Source organism: Mus pahari, chromosome 1 (genome assembly GCF_900095145.1).
Source record: "Mus pahari chromosome 1, PAHARI_EIJ_v1.1, whole genome shotgun sequence".
Taxonomy (NCBI): Eukaryota; Metazoa; Chordata; class Mammalia; order Rodentia; family Muridae; genus Mus; species Mus pahari.
In genome coordinates, this window is record NC_034590.1 from 19,480,909 (window position 1) to 19,502,234 (window position 21,326).

A 21,326-nucleotide genomic window follows, 5' to 3' on the forward strand; every position below is an offset into this window, starting at 1 on the left:
GTGTGTGTGTGTGTGTGTGTGTGTGTGTGTGTGTGTGTGTGTGTGTGTAAACATACGGTATACATATGGAGGTCAGAGGATAACTTGAGGTGTTTGTCCTTGGCTTCTGCTTTGTTGAAGTCAAGTGTCCTGTGGGTTTGGGGTTTCATGTTTTCTGCCGCATATGCCAGGCCCATACTCTTTGAATGTCCCTTCTATCTCCACCTCCCATTTACATGTGACTGTACTGGGTTTTCACATACATGCGCTACAGCATCCAGCTTGCTTAAGTAGGATCTGGGCATTGATACTCAAATCTTCCCGTGCTTTACCCACTCTCAGGCCAGAATGATTTCTCTTGAAAGTTTTGGCATTTTCTTTGAAATAAATTAGTGAAACTTGTTGTCACCAAGCATGGTGGCACAGACCTTTTAATCCTAGCACCCAGGAGGCAAAAGCAGGTGGATCCCTGAGTTCAAGGAAGCTTGGTCTATATGTAAGTTCCAAGACTTGTACATAGTGAAATCTTGTCTGGAAAAGAAATTTTGTTGTCAACGGTAGTCATGATCTTTTAATACAAAAAGTATTTTTTTACATTGAGATAGGTTCATGCTGTATAGCCCTGGCTGACGCCCCACTAGAGGCTATCTTCCTGCCTCTACTTCCAAGAGAAGAGAGATAACTCTAGTGTTTTTGTAAAGTGATTGCTGTGTTTTATCCATAATTAAGAAATGAATTTCTTTTAAGGAAAAGAATGAGAACACTATTTGCTTATTCAACAAAAGTTTGAATGGGTGACTAGGAATGGTAGTGTGTGTCCATAATCCCTGTATTTGGGAGGCAGAGCAGGAGGGTCTTGAGTTCAAGGTCATCCTGGGCTACATAAAATTCCAGCCTAACCTAACTATATAGAATCCCTGTCTCAACAGACAAACTGAAAACTATGAGTAGCAGTTACATAAATTCAGTACGTTTCTGGGTGATTAAGAATGCAAGTCAAATTCATAAAGCCTTTCCTCTGGAAATCAGTTAGCTAATAATATCCATTTAACTATGTCAAGATTCACAGAGATTTTGGCAACTGTACAATGGAGCTCTGCTTTAAAGCTGGGGTCGATTCTGGTGTTGGCCACTCTTGAACATGTCCATTTGGTCATTTCGGGCTTCCAAAGATGCAGACTTACAAGTCTTCTGGACTATGATAAACAAGTCCAAGTTTCTTTATGCTCTCTCTGTGTATTTGGTTAGTGAGGGGTCTGCTGTCTCTGCAGTTTGCTCAGAAAGTCTGTTTCACCTCTGTCTTATCCATCAGGAACTTAAACATACTCTCAAATAGCTAACAGATGTAAGTGCATATGTGTGTGGTCTTTGTTTTAGGCTGATGTCCGGCCCCAAACAGATGGCTGTAATGGTCTGAGATATAATTTAACTTCTGATATCATTGAATCTATATTTAGAACCTATCCAGCAGGTAAGAAAAGTCAATTACTGGTTTTTAACTTTAGATGATTAAAGGAATTGTTTAGGTGAGTCATGTATTTATTATCAATGAAAAGTTTCTTTTAGTCTTGATTAAATACAGTAGAATATGTAAAAATATTTTTTCCAGTTCCTGATATGGACTCAGTAAATGCTTTATAATCATTAGTTCGGGCTGGTGAGATGGCTCAGTGGGTAAGAGCACCTGACTGCTCTTCCGAAGGTCTGGAGTTCAAATCCCAGCAACCACATGGTGGCTCACAACCAAACCTAACAAGATCTGACGCCCTCTTCTGGAGTGTCTGAAGACAGCTACAGTGTACTTACATATAATAAATAAATCTTTAAAAAAAAAAAAAAAAGTAATTTAGTGGCTATATGGGTCTCATTTGACTTAAAAAAAAAAAGTCAAACAGACACAAAGCAAGACTTTTTAATAAAAAAAAATAATAATAATCATTAGTTCATTTCATTAGGAAATGAAATTTATTTTATAGAAAAAGAATAAGAAAAGTAAATACCCATTCAACAAAAATTTGAATAGGAGGCCAGGAATGTCAGTATGCGTCTGTAATCCTTGTATTTGGGGGAGAGCAGGAGATCTTGTGTATATTTCCTTCACATGCATGTGGTAACTGTCATTCTAATGAGATAACTGCTACAAACCTCAGTAAGTGACCTGTCCTATCCTACTCCCGCTTTATCCTTCAGTGGTGACCTGCCCAACCCATCTCGTGAGCCGAGCCCTGATGGTTTATGATATGTAGCCAAGAGTGAGAGCCACTGTTTACTCTTCTCACTAAACACTGCTCCTTAAGCCAGATACTGTTGTCCAATAATGGTTGCTTGCTACCATTAGAACGGTGGTTCTCAACCTTCCTAATACTGTGACCTTTTACTACAGTTCCTTATGTTGTGACCCCCCCCTCCAACCATAAAATCTTTTCACTGTTACTTCAGAACTGTCGTTTTGCAATTATGAATCATACTGTATCTGATATGAAACTCCCCCAAAGGGGTTGCACCCCACAGTTTGAGAACTGTTGTTCTAGAATATCTTCACAGTCTGTAGTGTTTGGTATTCTAAGCCTTTTGCCATATACATTTAATCATCATAAATACTTTGTGAAGTCAGTACTGTTAATATTTTTTAAATAAGGAACCAAGGTACAAAGAAAATAATCTGCTTCAGGGTCACCTAGACAGTAAATGGCAAACCTAATGTCTCTGAACTCTGATCATTACTGGGAGCTTCTGGAGAGTGGAGGAGTGGAATAATGGGTATGAAAGGTTTATTCTCCCACCAACTAACAGTGCCTTGTAGTATAAGGTTTGATTTCCAGGTTTGCTTTTTTTTTTTTTTTTTTTTTTAAATCTTTGCAGTATATAATAATGTCCACAGTTTGTGAGAAGTCATAAATGATACCTCACCTAAATCTGTTAAATTTAATTTCATATTTATAATTCTATAGTGCATAAGGTAAGACTATCACGAGAGCCTTTAGTTTTTATCCAGTTACTAAGAATTAGAAGGTTCTTAAGAAATGGAACTCACTATATAAGATATCTTATATGGAATTTTCCCTCCCACAGTAAAAATGAAATATGCAGAAACTGTACCACACAACATGACAGAAAAGGAGTTCTGGACACGCTTTTTCCAGTCCCATTATTTTCACAGGGACCGACTAAATACAGGATCAAAGGACCTCTTTGCAGAATGTGCCAAAATAGATGAGAAGGGTAAGTGGTGCCCTGACGCCTTGCCATTCTTGACTGTTGGAGCTATTCATAAAGTTTTAAATATATCTTAGAATGATGAGCTTTAAACCTATGTTTTCACTGATTTTTCTAGGATTAAAAACAATGATTTCATTAGGAGTGAAAAACCCAATGCTAGATTTGACATCGTTGGAAGATAAGCCATTAGACGAGGTAAGTATTAATAAAGGGACATAATGACAAAATGATCTTTTCCTGGTTTTCAGTGTTATTTATGTATATGCCCTAAATTAGCTGCTCCACCTGTACTATCCGAAACTAAGCAGAGTACTGTTAGGTTCTCAGAAGTGCTTTTTAGTACTCAGTAGGCCCTGGGGTTGATTCCTATTTGGGTACTGCTGTTGGTCTTAGGATACCAGTAAGTTGGCTCAGTGGAAGTGGTAGGAATGAACCACCTCCCAAACCTTGTCCTGTAACCCCCACATGAGCACCCATGCTCACACATGTGCATCATACATACACGTATCATAAATAAGTTAACATTGCCTTAGAGAACTGAGTTCACTGAGAATTGCTTAATGCTTTTAAGAGAGAATTTTTAAGTTTTTCCATGAACAGGACTGGACTCACCTCTTTCTAGTAAAATTTTAATCTAAAGAAATGAGGGTGAATATTAATAAGCAAGCATACATGTGTTGATTGTTTATCTACCAGCCTTTACTTGTTTTAATCCTTCCAGGTTATGATTTTAGGCCTCCAACTCATTTCTTTGGATACTAATTAAGTAATGATTATCCCATATAGTCCTCATCTGACTCCAAAGGTCCTAAATCATTTACCAACTTTATGATTGTCATTTACTAATTAGATAGTTTTTTTGTTTTTATGAAATTTTTCTTTTTAGTTTGCCTGCCTGTTTAACTGAATATGTGCATCTAGGTGGCCATGAATGTCAAAAGAGGACATCAGATTCCCCTGGAGTTGGAGGTACAGTTAGGAGTTGCCATATGGGTGCTGGGAACAGAGCTTGCTCGATTTGCAAGTGCTCTTACTTTGCAAGTGTCTGGTACCTCTGCTTAGATGTTTCACATGCAGAATGAAGCCAACCTTTGATGATCCTCGTAAACCTGTTTGTGGCTCTTCCATATTTTAAGAAGCATTTTAACATTTCCTTGGGTAGTGACTTTGAGTCACCTCCCCTCCAGTAATGTTGATCATGTTCCCTCATAGCTTGTTTCCTAACCTTGATGAACTGGCTTACAAGACAAGGCAGCCTCATGGTACCCATACTTTGCTGAGAGCAGATTGGCACTTGTCAAATGAAAAGACTAGTGTCTTTTTTTTTTTCCCCCCCCTGGAGGTAAAATTGTGAAGAAAACAGAGAGGCCGGTGTGGATTTCTGCTGGGTTAACTATAGTTACACCTTAAAAATTGATTGCCTGCCTAGACTAACAATTAGAAAATATAATAAAACCAGAAGTTAAGTCTCCATGTGTTTGTTTGTTCAGTGTCTCTGTGTGTGTGTGTGTGTGTGTGTGTGTGGTGTGTGTACACGTATGTTCAGAGGCAGGGCCACCATCAGTTATTGATCTCAGCTTCTATCTACCTTTGCTATTTTCTATTTCTTTTTTTGGTTTTTTGAAACAGGGTTTCTCTCTGTAGACCAGGCTGGCCTCGAACTCAGAAATCCGCCTACCTCTGCCTCCCCAAGTGCTGGCATTAAAGGCGTGCACCACCACTGCCCGGCCTATTTTTCTATTTCTTTAAACAGTGGTGTACATGGATATAATGAATTTTAGTTTCGTGTACCCCAATACCCTGCTGTCCCTTCTCTTCCCAAAAAGACCACCTCTCCTATTGTTTGTGTGTGCGAAACCCACTGAGTTTTGTTAAGGTCCCTTTCATGTGTATGGGTAGGAGTTTAATTACTGGAACATAGGCAACTTGTCAGTGACAAAAAAAAAGTGGCACTCCGCTGGGCATGGTGGCGCACGCCTTTAATCCCAGCACTCTGGAGGCAGAGGCAGGCAGATTTCTGAGTTCGAGGCCAGCCTGGTCTACAAAGTAAGTTCCAGGACAGCCAGGGCTATACAGAGAAACCCTGTCTCAAAAAACCTTTTAAAAAAAAAAAAAAAAAAAAGTGACACTCCTTTCCCCAAGGGCAATTGACTGTCAGTGGTCATGGGCTCTTTACCCTTCCATGATGAAATATTGGTACCCAGTTTCATGTGGGTCTTGTGGAATAACTGAAAAGACTGCAGCAGTGGCCTCATATCCAGAAGATGTCAGCAACGCCTCTCCATCCTCCGACTCTCCCGTTCTTTGTGCCTGTTCTACCATTCTACCATGGTCCTTAAGCCTTAGAAGTGTGAAATAAATTCCCTGAAGGGCCAAGCTCTCTACTGTCCCTTATTTTCAGGACTTTATGTCCTTGGTACTCTACAATAAGAAGCTATACATATGTACATATAACAGTAATTAAGGAAAGATGAATGAATTTGGAGGAATGCAAGAAGGGGTATGGGAAATTTTGGAAGATAGAAGGGGAAGAGTGTTTATATCATAATCTCAAAAGAAAAACTTTTTTTTTTTCCCAAAGACGGGGGTTTCTCTATATACCTGGCCTCAAACTTAAAGATCTGCCTGCTTGTGCTGGAGAGATGACTCAGTGGTTAAGAGCACTGACTGCTCTTCCAGAGGTCCTGAGTTCAATTCCCACAACCACATTGTGGCTCACAACCATCTGTAATGAGATCAGTATAATCACATACATCAATCAATAAATAAATATTAAAATGAAAAAGAGATCTGTTTGCCTCTTGAGTGCTGGGGAGTAAAGAAGTGTTCCATCAAATCTAACTTTTTAATTTTTATGTTTTTTTGTTTTTTTTTTTTTAAGATTCTGGTGTATCTGAAGACAGTACAGTGTAATCATATACTAAAAATAAATCTTTAAATATTTACTTTATGTATCTGAGTACACTGTAGCTGTCTTCAGAAGAGGACATCAGATCCCATTATAGATGGTTGTGAGCCACCATGTGGTTGCTGGGAATTGATGCAGGACCTCTGGAAGAGCAGTCAGTGCTCTTAACTACTGAGTCATCTCTCCAGCCCTATTTTTTACTTTTTTATGAGACTTCTTTGATGAAAACTGTCAGTGCCAATATATGAGTATGAACATGAGATACTTAGAAAACATTTTCACCGTATGTCCATTTAACAGATTGATGGTAGCGGGTTCACTGCTTTGGACCTGTGATCACTCTAGCCACCAGCTCTTAATCAGACTAGCTGCACCAAGCATGAGTACTTCCTGTAGATAAGTCCTGAAGTCCAATCAGCAAGCAGTTAGTTACCCTCATAATACTGATGCCTGTTACACCAATGGGCACATCTTGCCAGGCTGTTACATGAGACCAGGTCTGTGCAGGGTAGTCTGTGCAGAGTGGCAAGCAAGACCTAGGGCTTCACCTACTTCCACATCCCAGTACTGGGATTCCAAGTATGTGCTCCATATCTAGGCATCCAATCATGTACTTCATTTTGTTTACTAAATTGTTTTTCACAGGGCTATGGCATTTCCTCTGTGCCATCTACTTCCAATTCCAAATGCATAAAGGAGAATAGTAATGCTGCCATCATCAAAAGGTTTAACCACCACAGTGCCATGGTCCTGGCTGCTGGTCTCAGAAAACAGTTAAGTATACATGTAGAAACTGTCGCTGACTTCTTCAGAATAACCAAGTGAAGTTCAGCAGTTTTAACATGAGCTTTGTCTCCATTTCTTTTTCAGACAAGCACAAAATGGACAGAATGGTGAGCCCAGCAGCGTGGATGGAAGTTCTGGAGATACAGACTGCTTTCAGCCAGCAGTCAAAAGGGTATGGGTATCAAAGCTAGGCCATTTGGGGATTGTGTATCTCTGGATATAAGGACCTCAATTCTTTATATTGTTTGTTTCCTAGGGGCAGTTTTGGTTTCTTAACAGAGATGGCAGAGCTATTTCCCTCATTGTAGAACATTATGAAACTCTGCATAGACTGAAGTGGCTAACTTTCCATTGACTTAGTTCTTTTTTTTTTTTTTTTTTTCCCCTGAGACAGGGTTTCTCTGTGTAGCCCTGGCTGTCCTGGAACTCACTCTGTAGACCAGGCTGGCCTCGGACTCAGAAATTCGCCTGCCTCTTCCTCCCGAGTGCTGGGATTAAAGACGTGCGCCACCACGCCCGGCTCTTGATTTAGTTCTGATCAGTAGTTTATCCAGCTTTCCCCTCCCTTTGTGTACATACTCATCAATTTTGTGTGTGCATGTGTGATTCTGTTTTCTGGGGAAAGTATTTAACAAAGACAGTGGATAGAAAGTTTTGTGGGGTTTTTGTTTTGTTTACAAAGTAAGTTAAATAGTCCTCCCATTACAGTAGCTGCTTGCTCTTTACTTGGTTTCTTACAGGTCTCTTCTTCCCATCTATAGAAAGGATACTTACTTAGATGCCTGTCAGCAGTGCATAAGAAAACTTTAAAGTTTATACTCTTCCATTTTTACACTTAAGGGAAGGAGGGGCCGTGTCTGTGGCATATCCATATAGCTGAGGCCTGTGTGGCTAGTGTTACTTTGTTAAAATTAATAGGATATAGCTTAGTGGTAAATAGTTTACTGAAGATTCACAGGGGGCTAGGTTCAGTTCCCCAAACAATCAAATGAGCCTAATCTTATTTTTGTGATAGCTTTATCGGGCTAAAAACACATTTCAGCGTCCAGTATTTTCAGCTTGTAGCAGGATATGTATGGCCCAATTCAAAATAGAGAATATCTATTACTTTAAAAAGAGCTCACAGCATCAGATATGGTAGGGTATGCCTATAATCCTAGCCTTTAGCAGACAGATAGAAGGATCAAAAGTCTATGTCTCATAGACTACATATAACTCATATATTTAAAAAAAAAAAAAAAAAAAAAGGAAGGAAGTCCAAGTATGGTGGCCCATGCCTTTAATGTAGCACTCAGAAGGCGGAGGCGGGTGGATCTCTCAATTCAAAACCAGCCTGGTCTACAGAGGGATCCATAACAGCCAGGACTACACAGAGAGACTTTGTCTGGGAGAAATTGTTTTGTATATAATAACTGGTATGACCAAAATGTAGGAACCAGTACTTACTTCATGTTGGTTATTGGCGAAAATACTGGCTTAACCATGGTGGAAGGGCTTTATTTTTCATGCTCTGAAATTTCAGTTAGTTTTCTAACATCATATCATTAATTGCAGGCAAAGTTACAGGAGTCCATTGAATATGAAGATTTGGGAAACAACAATTCTGTGAAAACGATTGCATTGAATCTCAAGAAGTCAGACAGGTCAGTTTGACTGATGGAAGTGAAACACTTACGCAACAATCATTGCAGGGTGAACTCTGCAAGTCTAAAGTCAGTTTGTTGCCATAAAAGTGCAATATACAAATTTCTTTAAAAGTTTGCTGTGTAATTGTATGCAACCGTGACTTAAGTAGGAGAAGCAGTAGTTCACGGATATCCTCAGCTGTACAGCAAATTGAAGGCTAGCCTGAGCTAATAATAAGACTCATTCAGAATGCAAATTCCAGGGGATCGAACTCCCTCCTGACACCAGGCACACATGTGGTGCAGATATATATATATATATATATATAGACTAAACATTAATAAAATAAATCCTTTTTTTTTAACTTTATACATACCTGGAATACATCCTAAATGATTAAGGTCAAGAAAACGTAATTTTTATTACACAGTGTATATTTATGTACCACAGCAAGTGTGAGAGTCGGGGTCAGCTTTGGATCAGTTCCCTTCTTCCACTTGGGACCCAACTCAAGTCATCACATTTGGCAGCAGGTCTTTTACCCACTGAGCCATCTCACAGGTTCAAATTTTGAATTTTCATAGTTTTTTTCTTTCTGCCTTTTATAGAAATTGAATTACAAGGGCTGGAGAGATGGCTCAGTGACAAAGAACTCATGTTGGTCATACAGAGGACCTTAGTTTGATTTCAAACACCCAAAAGTGACTCACAACTATCTGGAATGCCAGCTCCAGGGATCCAACATTTGGGCTCTACAAGCACCTGCACCCACATGCACATCCCTGCCCACAAACACATAGTATAGAACTAACAATGAAAATAAAGCTAGGACTGGAAAGATGTCTCAATGGTTAAGAGCACTGACTGCTCCTCCAGAGGACCTGGGTTCAATTCCCAGTGCCCACATGGTGGCTCACAGTCATTTGTAATGGGATCCGGTGCTCTGTTCTGGTGTGTCTGAGGACAGCGATGGTATACTCATATACATACAATAAATAGTTCTTTTAAAAAAATAAAACTCAAACATGAAATTTCTTTAATTGTAGTATCATGTTTTGCTGTAAGGAAATATTTTGTTGATATAAAAATATTTGAAATACAGATATGGAACCCTTTACTCTATATAATTGGTTACTTCTGTGCTATATCCAGGTATTATCATGGTCCTACTCCAATTCAGTCACTACAGTATGCAACAAGTCAGGACATTATTAATTCTTTTCAAAGTATTAGACAAGAAATGGAAGCTTATACACCCAAGTTAACTCAGGTAGGTGACTTCTACTGTTTTAAGGCCAGAATTCTTGTAGCTGCTACCTCAGGTTGTAAGCATAGCTAGTTGAACTGTATAGCTGAACATTTGTTGCTTTTGTTTGTTTTGTTGTTTTGTTTTTTTCGAGACAGGGTTTTTCTGTGTAGCCCTGGCTGTCCTGAAACTCACTCTGTAGACCAGGCTGGCCTCGGACTCAGAAATTCACCTGCCGCTGCCTCTCAAGTGCTGGGAATAAAGGTGTGCGCCACCACTGCTTGGCTCATTTGTTGCTTTTTATACTGTTTTTTGTGAGGCCATTTTTGGGAAAATTTATAGTGGACTAGGAGCTGTATGTAAATAGTTGTGTATGTGTAAAACTCAGACCCATAGATTAGGATACTGAGAGCCAAAGCAGTTGCAGAACTCCAAGCAATAGGACAGCTTGACTCTGTCTACCATGTGGGTCCCAGGGATTGGATTCAGGTTGTAAACCTTGGCAGCAAGCATCTTTACAAACGGAAATATCTTACTACCCCTATTTAGTAATGTCCGACCACAGTTAACTAAAGCCTCAGAAGTCGGAATTGTAGCAGGCAGAGAGGTTAAGTGGTTCAGAAACTAACAATGTGTGCTGTTCTTGTTTCAAAAAACTCACACTGGGCTCCAGAACCCACAGTGGGTTTCACAGCCACTTGTAACTCAGCTCCAAGGAGCCTGAATTTTTTGTTTGTTTGTTTTTAAGGTTCTGTTATGGGGTCTGCTATATTCCTGGCAGATGGGTTTTCTACACAGACTGTTTCTAGCCTCCAGAAATGTTGTTCATTCTGGTTGCTGTGCATAATGTATTTGCATGGGAGTAAAACAACTATTGAGCAGATGCTAGAGGGAGGTAAGTCGGTTCCTGACTCCTTTCTTGCAGGTCCTCTCAAGCAGTGCTGCTAGTAGCGCCATCACAGCCCTGTCACCTGGAGGAGCACTTATGCAGGGAGGGACACAGCAAGCCGTAAACCGTACGTGGTGGGCCACCTCCTCTCTCTTTCCCTCTTTGCTTCAGTTAGTGCTAAAGAAACGCTAAGGCTGTGCTGGTTTGTGTTTTTTCATTTCTTTATTGGGGGTGAGAAAATTTGTCAGGGTGCCATGGCACATGTGGAGGTTGTGGTATATGAAGTCAGAAAGCAACTTACAAGAGTCAGTTCTCTCCTCTCTCTCTGTAAGTTCCTGGGCTCAGGTTGCCAGGCTTGGCAGTAAGCGTCTGTACCCACTGAGACCTCACCAGCACTGTGTTAATTTTTCTTTAGTGGGTTGGGATATTTTGCTGAAAGTTTGACCTCCTTCAAGTTGTGCATACACTGCTCTGCTGAACTTTACATTCGGCACCTAGAGTGCTCGCTTTTAGCACTGGGAGTAGCTGTTGCCCTAGGGCTCTCTTCTTCTTTTTGCAGAGATGGTGCCAAACGATATTCAGTCTGAACTGAAACACTTGTATGTGGCTGTTGGGGAACTTCTGCGGCATTTTTGGTCTTGCTTTCCTGTTAATACACCATTCCTAGAAGAAAAGGTTAGAACTGATTGTAAATACAACCAGCTGCTGTGGTAGTGACTGAGAGGTAAACATGCATTACAATGGGCCAGCTTAGTATGACTGTTAGGCATCCATACATCATGTAAGCCTCCCTGTGTCTTTATGGAGAAGGTTTTGGTCATAATTCCCATTTTGTAGATTAGGAAATTGAGCCATGGCAGTTGTATAACTCTGAGCATACAGTTTAGCCACTCTACCTCTAGACTATAAACAATTGGAAAACAGACTCAGCTTGCTGTTTATTTGATACATTTGTTATTCATTAAAATCACAAGTAAAAACTGATATCTAACAGCACTAGATTTTTTTTCTTCTCTTCGTAGTCCTAGGGTTAACCCCAGAGATACAGACATGCCACAAAAGTGCTTTACCACAAAATTGTGTCCCAAGCTCTAGCATCAAATGTCTGAAGTTTAAAACTCCTGTTGCCTATTAAAGAGCAGTTAACAAAAATATTTGTAGCATCAGTAGCAATACTAGCTTCCCTATATAAATTGCTCTTTGAGCAAATATTAAGGAAAAGACAGGGTAGGTGGTGAAGCTGGTGGCAGAGCATGTGCTTAGTATGCATTAGAAGCTTTTTTAAAACAATGGGCAGAAGGGGCAGGTGGGGCACTGAACACTTAATCTCACCGATTGGGAGACTGAGGCAGGCAGTAAGTCCCAGGCCAAACAGCTTCACAATGAGATCCTGTCTAAAAATTACTTAATAAAAACAATAGTCAGAGGGCCTAACAAGCAGTACTCTAGAGAATACAAGAAACAAGCAGGCTAGAGTCAAAATCAAACAGAGGAGATAAAACCTTGAGTTCAAGATTTAAACATCAGGGGCTGGTGAGATGGCTCAGTGGGTAAGAGCACCTGACTGCTCTTCCGAAGGTCCTGAGTTCAAATCCCAGCAACCACATGGTGGCTCACAACCATCTGTAACAAGATCTGACGCCCTCTTCTGGAGCAACAGAGTACTTACATATAATAAATAAATAAATAAAATATTTAAATTTAAAAAAAAAAAAAAAAAAGATTTAAACATCAGCCAGGGAATGGTGACACAAGCCTTTAACTCCACAACTCTGAATTTGAAGATAGCCTGGTCGACATAGGAAGTTCGAGGCATCCAGGGTTTATGTAGTGAGACACTAACCTAAATATATATGTATTAAATTCATTTCAAATTTTAAAGTGCCAAGTAATGGGGCCAAATACCTGAAATCCCACCACTTGGGAGGCAGAGTTAGGTGGATCTCAATGAGTTCGAGGCCAGCCTGGTCTCCAGGGCAAGTACCAGGACAGCCAGGGCTACACAGAGAAAACTTGTCTTGAAAAAAAACAATAAATTGCCTTAAAGTTGGACCTGAAAAGATGGCTCAGCAGTTGAGAGAGTTATTCTTGCAGAGGATCTGAGTTTGGTTCCCAGCACTCACATGGTGGCTTGTAATCACTTATAACTCTAGTTCCAACAGAGGGCAAAAGACACACACAGCATACCTGCAGGCAAAACACTTACATGTATAAAAAATACATTTTCAAAGCCATTCATGAAGTTAAATAATAAAATCTTGCATTAAGAAAATTAAAATATATATAAATGTTTAGCTAGAGAAATTGTTCCCATGCTATCATGTAAGATTAAAACAGTAGAAAAGTGAGTTCAAGGCCAGCCTGGTCTACAGAGTGAGTTCCAGGACAGCCAGGGCTACACAGAGAAACCCTGTCTCGTAGAGGGAAAAAAAAATAGAAAAGGTTCAAATACCTACCAGAGGAGAACTGGATGAGAAAGCATGGTTTAGTCACACAAGTCAAACATTGTGTGGCCATTTAAAGTGGTGACTGAGACAAGTATTTACTGAGTAAAAGATGTTTTGAACTGCCTCTGCATATGTTTATGTTCATGTAATTTTGACAGGGATTGAGACGATTATTTACTGAACAAAAGATGTTCACATTAAAGTGGTAATGAACTGATTCTTTGCAAAGGTTTATGTTCACATGACTAAAAATGTGGGGCATAAATTCTAAGCATAAAGATGAGTGATAGTAGTGAAATACACACATTTCAACAGAAGTCACCTCTTAGAAGATAGTGTTTCTCTCAGTTCCTGCAGGTTCTTTACAATTTTCTGTAATACATTGTTTCTCATCTTTTTTAGGTAGTGAAAATGAAGAGTAATTTGGAACGGTTCCAAGTTACAAAGCTCTGCCCATTCCAAGAAAAGATTCGGAGGCAGTATTTAAGCACAAATGTAAGCCCCAGTTGTCTGCCCTTTCTGATGAATGATGAAATTAACTTTGTTCTCATGTATGCGAGTACATTGTTCTTTTCTTTGCTCTGGGTGCTATTTTTAATTTTAAAACATTCACTGCATTCAAAAGAGTATATAAAGTATGTATACTTAAGCTAACCTGTAGCTGGCCTTTGCTACTTTATGAGTTCTTATTTTTCCCACACTTTTATCTTCCCCTTCCCCTCAGTTTTTTGTTTGTTTGTTTGTTTTGGGTTTTTTTGGTTTTTCAAGACAGGTTTCTCTGTGTAGCCCTGGCTGTCCTGGAACTCACTCTGTAGACCAGGCTGGCCTCGAACTCAGAAATCCACCTGCCTCTGCCTGGGATTAAAGGCGTGCGCCACCACGCCCGGCTTCCCCCCAGTTTTACCCCCATCACTGGATGAGGGATGGGGATGGAGGGGTCTCTGAATCTAGTGTCTTTTTTTCTTGAGCAGAACTACTAACAAACCACAACCAACCCCTCCCCACCTCTCAGGCCCTAGCAGTTATATACTGTATGAAAGGTTGCCAGAATTCCAACACCAACATCACACCGTCTTGGAAACTATATCTGCAGTTGGTGAAACTGTGCCTCTCTATTAGAGCATGAGGCAAATCAGTTAGCTTAGGCAAAGCAGCCCGGTATTGCACTGAAAACAAAAGATATTCCTATACTATTTCTGGGTTTTGTTTGTTTGCTTGCTTGGTTTGGTTTGGTTTGGTTTTTTTGTTTGGTTGGTTGTTTTTAGAAACCAAAATTCCAGAATTCTCACTACACTAGCCCCAGTTACATGAGACCTATCCCAAAAAAAAATACTTGCCAGTTAGTGAAAATATTCTCACTGCCCTCTCAGCAGTGCCTCCTACCAGCCTTTCTGAGAATCATTCCACTGCTTCTCTTTTTGTTCTATTTTATGTAGTGTCTTAAAGCAGGATGGAGGTGTGTATATGCTACACTCAGAAGAAACTTGTAGGAGTCTGTTCTCTCTCCAAACCAAGTAGAATGTGGGGTCAAGCTCAGACCATTAGGCTCGGCTCCAGTTTCATCTCTTCTGGCCTTCTGGTTTTTCTTGATAGATTTATAGATATATAGTCCTAAAAAATCTGTTACTACAAACCTGGCAGTGACAGACAGGTAAAATGTTAGTGATAGGAAGCAGGGCTGTCTGTGGATGGTTGCTCTACAGCAATAAGGCTAGTGGTGGAGCAGGGTTGCTTTGCACAAGGTTTTTAGTATTGTTTCCAAGCAGAACTAGAACAAATGTTGAAGAGGTTTCTTCGAGAGCAACCGACTGAGAAGTAGTATATACAAACATAACGTCTAGCTATAACTAGGATGATCAGAAATGGAGTTTAGCAAAATCTTGATGACTTATGATTTTTCCCAGTGAGCCTTGAGTGTCTCTTACAGCAGGCCAAGAACACTAAGCAGGTTCTCTGCCTTTTGTGCCGCCTCAGTTCATTGGGTTTGCAGCACTGTGTTGAGGATTCACGGGCTATGTGTAGCCATATCGTAGCATATGAAATACATCTCACTGGTATTGTAAAGCCACTGCTACCAGTCAACAGAAAGGAATTGCTGCATTTTCCAGACAAAGCTAGTGCCACACCGTCCTGGGAAAGGGGATTAGACGTGGGGTTGCTGAAGATTGAATGTGCACTGTACACATTCTAGGCACGTGGTCTGCTTCTGGCTTGCATATGCAGCTGGGATAGGGGCATACTTAAATCTCTCTCTTAGATCAAAATCACTGATCTGCTAAAGGATGTAGAGCACCTCAAGTCTATCCCCTTCCTCCCAGAATGGTAAACTTGAAAGACTTTACTGTAACCATGTAAGCATATTCCAAGGCTTTCTGACCTCAAGAGTTCGTGTGCTCCTGTTACTTGACTTTTTGTCAGACCCCTGACGGCAGAACTCTTCAAAGTAGTAAAAGTTTAGCGATGAGTCAGGTTTGACAGTGAGTGCCTATGGCTGTGGCACTCAGACAGGAGCGGGGAGGCTGCTGAAAGTTCAAAGCCAGACTGAGCGTCTCAGAGAAAAAGTGTTGCTGTTGCTGCTCTGACCTTCTTCAGCTGACCAGTGTATAAATCAAGAAATCAACCTGGTTTGGCTCTCATTGCATAAAAGCAATGGGAACTTTCACATTCTGGTGCTGCTGGTTAATGGCCAGGCCTAGTATCATAACCCAGATAGAGCTGGTGACTGTCCAGATCCTGCACTGCACCTCCCACCTATCTCGTGCATGCACAGGGTGTGGTTGCACCTTTGCTTGAGGGTTTATGCTAGAAAGTAAGTGTGTGCCAGGCTTGGATATGAAGCATTAGCTTTCCTGACTACTCACTGCAGTGTCTCCCTGTCTCTTGCAGCTGGTAAGTCACATAGAAGAGATGCTGCAGACAGCCTACAACAAGCTCCACGCGTGGCAGTCCCGGCGCCTGATGAAGAAGACGTGAAGCGTTTATGGTGCTCACAGGTTTTGTGGGTTGAAGAAAAACTGACCTGCAGTGACTCTGGAAACCTGACTGAGGACAAGCAGATGCTCACACCGGGGAAACATCTGCAGCACGCCCGCCGACTCCCAGAGTTGATGCTGTTGTACTTGCACATGAGAACTGAAAGAAGGAAGGGACGGGATTCACCTAACTCTGGGGAGGTACACCAAGGCAGAACCAAAATGAGCTAAGTTGCAAATATATATGTATGTGTACATGTACATGTATTTAAAGACTGTTCACCACGGTTACTCAGGATCTGCTTTTCATTCACGTTAAGCTGCTTTCAAAATTTAAGAAAAAAATAATTAAAAGAAAAAAATACTAAAAGGGTGCATTGATAAAAATCTAAGTTTTTCAGTTTTGTTTTCTGGGTAAATTTTTTCCCTAAGTTTGTGGCACAGGGTAACCCTAAGAGTCCTTCCTCAGACCCACACTGGGATCCTCAAATGTTACTGAGTTCTAGTCGTTCCTTACTTCAGCATGTTAAAGAGAGTGCTTTAAATGAGGCAGACGGATGTCGTTGCTCAGCCATCAGGAAACAGTTATCAGAAGACTCCACTGGTCCTGTGTTTCCTACGGAAATAAGTGGTGCACTGAAGCCTGTGCTCTGAGTCCCCAAGTAGAAGGCACACGTGCGGGAGTCGGAGGGGCAGTGCAGGCCATTGTCAGGAGACAATGATGCTGCATGTATTTACTTGGGTGCAAATGTATATTGCTGAGAATTTTTTTAAAGATGGCATGTGCTTTGAAAAGAAAAAAATTGCATTTTTAAGAATTTAAAGAATCTTACAAGTGAGAAATATAAGAATTGCTTATTTTCACCTGTTTAGAAGAAATAAAGAAAGTTTCTCATACCTGCCTCTCTTGGAGTCTTGACTGCTACTGTCTTGGTGCGTGGGTCACTGCAGTCACTGAAGAGCCTAAGTGTGACACTAACATTGGTAACACACACCTGTGCTGTTCCCAGAGTCCATGCCCCACTCTGTTCTCCTGTGTCAGCTCCTGCCTCTGCAAACAACTGTAGGTGTTTGGATTAAACCCTGAAAGGCAGAGCCTTCTCCAGGTGCTGTGCTCCTTTAACTGGACAGCCACCACTTCCACCACTTGTAGTTTCTTGTTCTGAGGAAGGTTTTGTTTTTTTTTTTGGTTTTTCGAGACAGAGTTTCTCTGTGTAGCCCTGGCTGTACTGGAACTCACTTTGTAGACCAGGCTGGCCTTGAACTCAGAAATCCACCTACCTCTGTCTCCCAAGTGCTGGAATTAAAGGCATGTGCCACCACTGCCTGGCTGCCTCTTTTATTTATATTTGCAAGGTGTATTCTTTTTTTTTTTTTTTTTNTAGCCCTGGCTGTCCTGGAACTCACTCTGTAGACCAGGCTGGCCTCGAACTCAGAAATCCGCCTGCCTCTGCCCCCTGAGTCCTGGGATTAAAGGCGTTCGCCACCTCGCCCGGCTGCAAGGTGTGTATTTTTTAATGGTCTCAGTATATAGTCCCAGCTGTTGTCTGTCTCTGTAACTCAGAATTGCCTGCTTCTGCCTCCAGAGCACTGAGATTAAAGGCCTAAGCAGCTGCCACCACCACCACCATCAGCCTGATGTAGCCCTGGCTGTCCTTAATTAGGATTCCTCAAACTCAGGAATTCACCTGCTTCTGCCTCCAGAGTGCTGGGACTAAAGTCCTGTGCCACCCCACCCAGCTTATCACACTGATTATTACAATAGCATTCGTGCAGGAGACCGTGTCCTCCATAAACTCCAAACTGGTAAAGGAAGAGAGGCCATATCACTTTACACCTTCACAGCGTGTTTTTCATTTTCAAATGTTACTAACAAAGTTTACTCAGTTTAATTGTAGAGAGGGAAAAAAAGGTTTGAAATGATGTCTTTGGGATAGGCAAGCATAAGCAAAACTGGAGTGTTGTGTTAGAGAAAATGATACAGCAATAGGTATGGTGGCACACCTGTAATCACAGGCACAGGCAAGAGTTCTTGAGTTGACCAGCCTGGTCTACAGAGCAAGTTTCAGGACAGCCAGGGCCACAAAGAAATAGAGCCGGAATGGTGCTCATAAAGGAGCTTGAGAAAAGGCAAGTTTAGGGAACTGGGGTAGACACCATTAAAATTTTTTGCCATACAGGATAGACCATTTCTGTAATCCCAGTACTCAAGGTGGAAAGAGGAGGGTCCAGAGCCCCAGGTCTGTCTGAGCTACACAGTAAAACTCAGAACATCCCAGCTCAGCCTTGGTTTTAAAGCTTTATAGTGGAAGTCATTCACTTTAAGGAGGAGCCCTTTCCAACTGCTAGAGGAATGAGGAAAGTTTATTAAAATTGCAGAGTTGGGTGTAGCAGAGCCTGGAAAGGGGTACCAGGGTTGGGGCTAGTTGTTGTAAGTGAAATGGTCTTACTATAGAGCTTAGGCTAATTTGGAACTCACTGTGCACACCAAGAGGCCTCAAACTTAAAGTGGCCTCTCTGCCTCTTGACTGCTGGAGTTACACACCTGAGCTACCATACCTGGCTTGGAAAAGTATCTCTAATTCTGATTGTAAATGGCTTTGTACACCCAAGTGAGAAACCTGAATCCAATGTGTTAGGTATGGTAAAAATGGAAGAAAAGTTTTGAGTATGAAGTTGCTTGTATAAGATCTATATAGTGAGTGTGTGGGTGTGGTGTATATGTGGATGGTAGTGATTTAAGTAAAGGGCTGGCAGGCAGGGAAGCCAGAATCTGCCATGTTTTGGAGTAATTGGACTAGGAAGGTGAGGAAATGGAGCCCTATGAGCAGAGTGGAAAGGGTCACTTCAGGGGCTGGGGGAATGCAGATTGTATAACAAACACCCTCATGTCATGCCAGAGATCCTAGATTTAATCGCAGCACTTGGGAGGCAGAGGCAGGTGCATTTCTAAGTTCGAGGCCAGCCTGGTCTACAGAGTGAGTTCCAGGATAGCCAGGGCTACACAGAGAAACCCTATCTTGGAAAAAAAAGACATCCAAGGCCTGGTGGTGCCTTGAGAGGGTAAAGGCAGGAGAATTGGAAGTTCTCAAGGGCTACTTGAGACATTTATCTTCAAAAAACGCTCTCATGTGACCATGCCTCAGGAGTGTGAAGGAGTGAAGGGAGGTCGGTCTTCTGTCTTCTACATTAAATAGTTAAGCTTTGGGATCCCTTTAAAATGAACGCTGGGGCTGGAGGTATGTATGGCTCCAGCAGTTAGAGTACATAATGTTCTTCGAGAGGACCTGAGTTCAATTCCCAGCACCCAAATCAGGCACACATAGCACCTGTCAGTTCAGCTCCAGGGGAATCCTGTACCTCTGACCTTTGTAGGCACCTGCATCTGTGCACATACACACACATGATTACAAATAATTTTTAGCCAGCACTTTTAATCCCAGCACTTGGGAGGCAGAGGTAGGCAGATCTCTGAGTTTGGGGCCAGTCTAGTTTACAGTGAAATTCTGTGACAGCCAGTGCTATACAGAGAAACTGTAGACCAGACTGGCCCCAAACTCAGAGATCCTACCTCTGCCTCCCAAGTGCTGGGATTAAAGGTGTTTGCCACCACCGCCTGGCATTTGTGTGTGTGTGTGTGTGTGGTGGGGTTTTTTGTTTTTAATGAACTTGAGAAGCTGGAGAGATGGCTCAGCAGTTAAGAGCACTTGTTCTTGTAGAGGACCCAGTTTCAGTTCCCAGCACCCACATGGTAGTTTATTAGTAACTTCTGTACCAGAGAATCTAACTGCCTCTGATCTGTGAGCACTACATGTGGGCCACATACATAAATCAGGCAACATAACGATAAAATTCTTAAGTGTAATTTAAAAATACAAAAATGAAGCTTAACCACTGAAAAGCCCAATATCACCCCAAGTTTCTGGATGGTAATGGCAGTTCACAGGGCTGTCATAAACCAGACCTGTTCAGAACACATAACTGCTGTATCTCACTTCTTAGTCAAAGCAGCCAGTGACGCAGAGGATCCTGATGATTGTTCTATAGATTAGAAGTGATGTGGCGTTAAATGGTTCAGTAGTTATGAGCACTGCCGCCCTGGCAAAGGACCCAAGTTTGTTTCCCAGAAGCCACGTGGCAGCTCAGACCTGTTAGTTCCAGGGTTCTCCTGTGAGCACCAGCATGTACGTGGTGCATTTACATGCAGGCACTCATGCACATAAAACAAATATAGTAAGGCTTAACTGAGTTAGCTGATGGTTTCGGAAGTGTGTCTCACCTGCAAAGAAGCTGATACAGCTAACTAAGGTTCTTAAGATTAGTCTGAACTCATACTACGTGACTTGGTGATATTTCCTTCATTCTGGAAAGGTTGCTAACTACCCGGGAAGTACCCTCCTGTGCTGCATACACTAGAGCCAAGCTGGAAAGCTGCCAGTTTTAAACTTAGATCCGCTGTCTCCAGTGTCAGGTCTTGCCTGGGATTCCTCAGGGTTACCTCTGCCCTTTCCCAGTTTAGCTTGTTCAAGACTCAGCTGTTTGAGTCCTAGAGGCCAGGGCAGTCTTAGTTATTTTCAGCTCTTAAACTGTCCAGAGCTGGGGCATTACCTTAACCTGATTAAGGCGTGATTAGCCGTGTGTGTAATCCACCTCCCTGTTTGAATGTGGACTAAAGTCACCGAAGAGACTGGAAATCTTGCCATCTAGTGGTTCTCAAACTTGACAGTCACAAAACTCTGTTTTAGTACAGTCTTTCATTTACTTGTGACAGATCCAGCCCCTTGCCAGGCAGGGTGGCACACCTGTAATCCTAGGAAGGCAGAGGCAGAAGGAACACTGCAGATTTCAGGCCACCCTGACCTTTGTCATGAGTGCTGGGCTATCCAGGGCCATATGGCCATACCTGGTCTTTAAAAATAGGAGCTCCTCCCACCCTCCCAAAGCAACACGGCATGAATTGCCTCCCCAGGCCCCTGCCTCCACTCCTTTGAAGTGAGTGAAGTTGGAAGTACAGGTAAATTTTGTATAAAATTTTACGCAGCTGTGATCACGGGAATAAATAGTAAACGTGCAAACCTAAGTCCTAGTGTACCAGTTACAGTAAGCATGAGCAAATCAAACGAGGCTCACCTACATGCTGGTGATAGTCAAGAAATGGACTTGGGCCGGGCGTGGTGGCGCATGCCTTTAATCCCAGCACTCGGGAGGCAGAGGCAGGCGGATTTCTGAGTTCGAGGCCAGCCTGGTCTACAGA

At 41.8% G+C, this 21,326-nt stretch overlaps 1 protein-coding gene across 1 annotated transcript in view; it reads left to right on the forward strand.

Moving 5' to 3' along the window:
- The window catches only part of Gtf2h1 (general transcription factor IIH subunit 1), a 28,517-nt gene extending 12,100 nt beyond the window's left edge, over positions 1-16,417 (forward strand). Inside the window, exons 5-15 of the mRNA XM_021192964.2 lie at positions 1,357-1,450; positions 3,052-3,201; positions 3,314-3,393; positions 6,752-6,879; positions 6,977-7,064; positions 8,447-8,535; positions 9,671-9,788; positions 10,690-10,780; positions 11,213-11,328; positions 13,503-13,595; positions 15,987-16,417. Coding sequence (XP_021048623.1) covers positions 1,357-1,450; positions 3,052-3,201; positions 3,314-3,393; positions 6,752-6,879; positions 6,977-7,064; positions 8,447-8,535; positions 9,671-9,788; positions 10,690-10,780; positions 11,213-11,328; positions 13,503-13,595; positions 15,987-16,073 — 1,134 coding nt within the window. The 3' untranslated portion in view covers positions 16,074-16,417. The remainder of the gene's footprint in view (positions 1-1,356; positions 1,451-3,051; positions 3,202-3,313; positions 3,394-6,751; positions 6,880-6,976; positions 7,065-8,446; positions 8,536-9,670; positions 9,789-10,689; positions 10,781-11,212; positions 11,329-13,502; positions 13,596-15,986) is intronic.
- Positions 16,418-21,326: the final 4,909 nt, after the last annotated feature.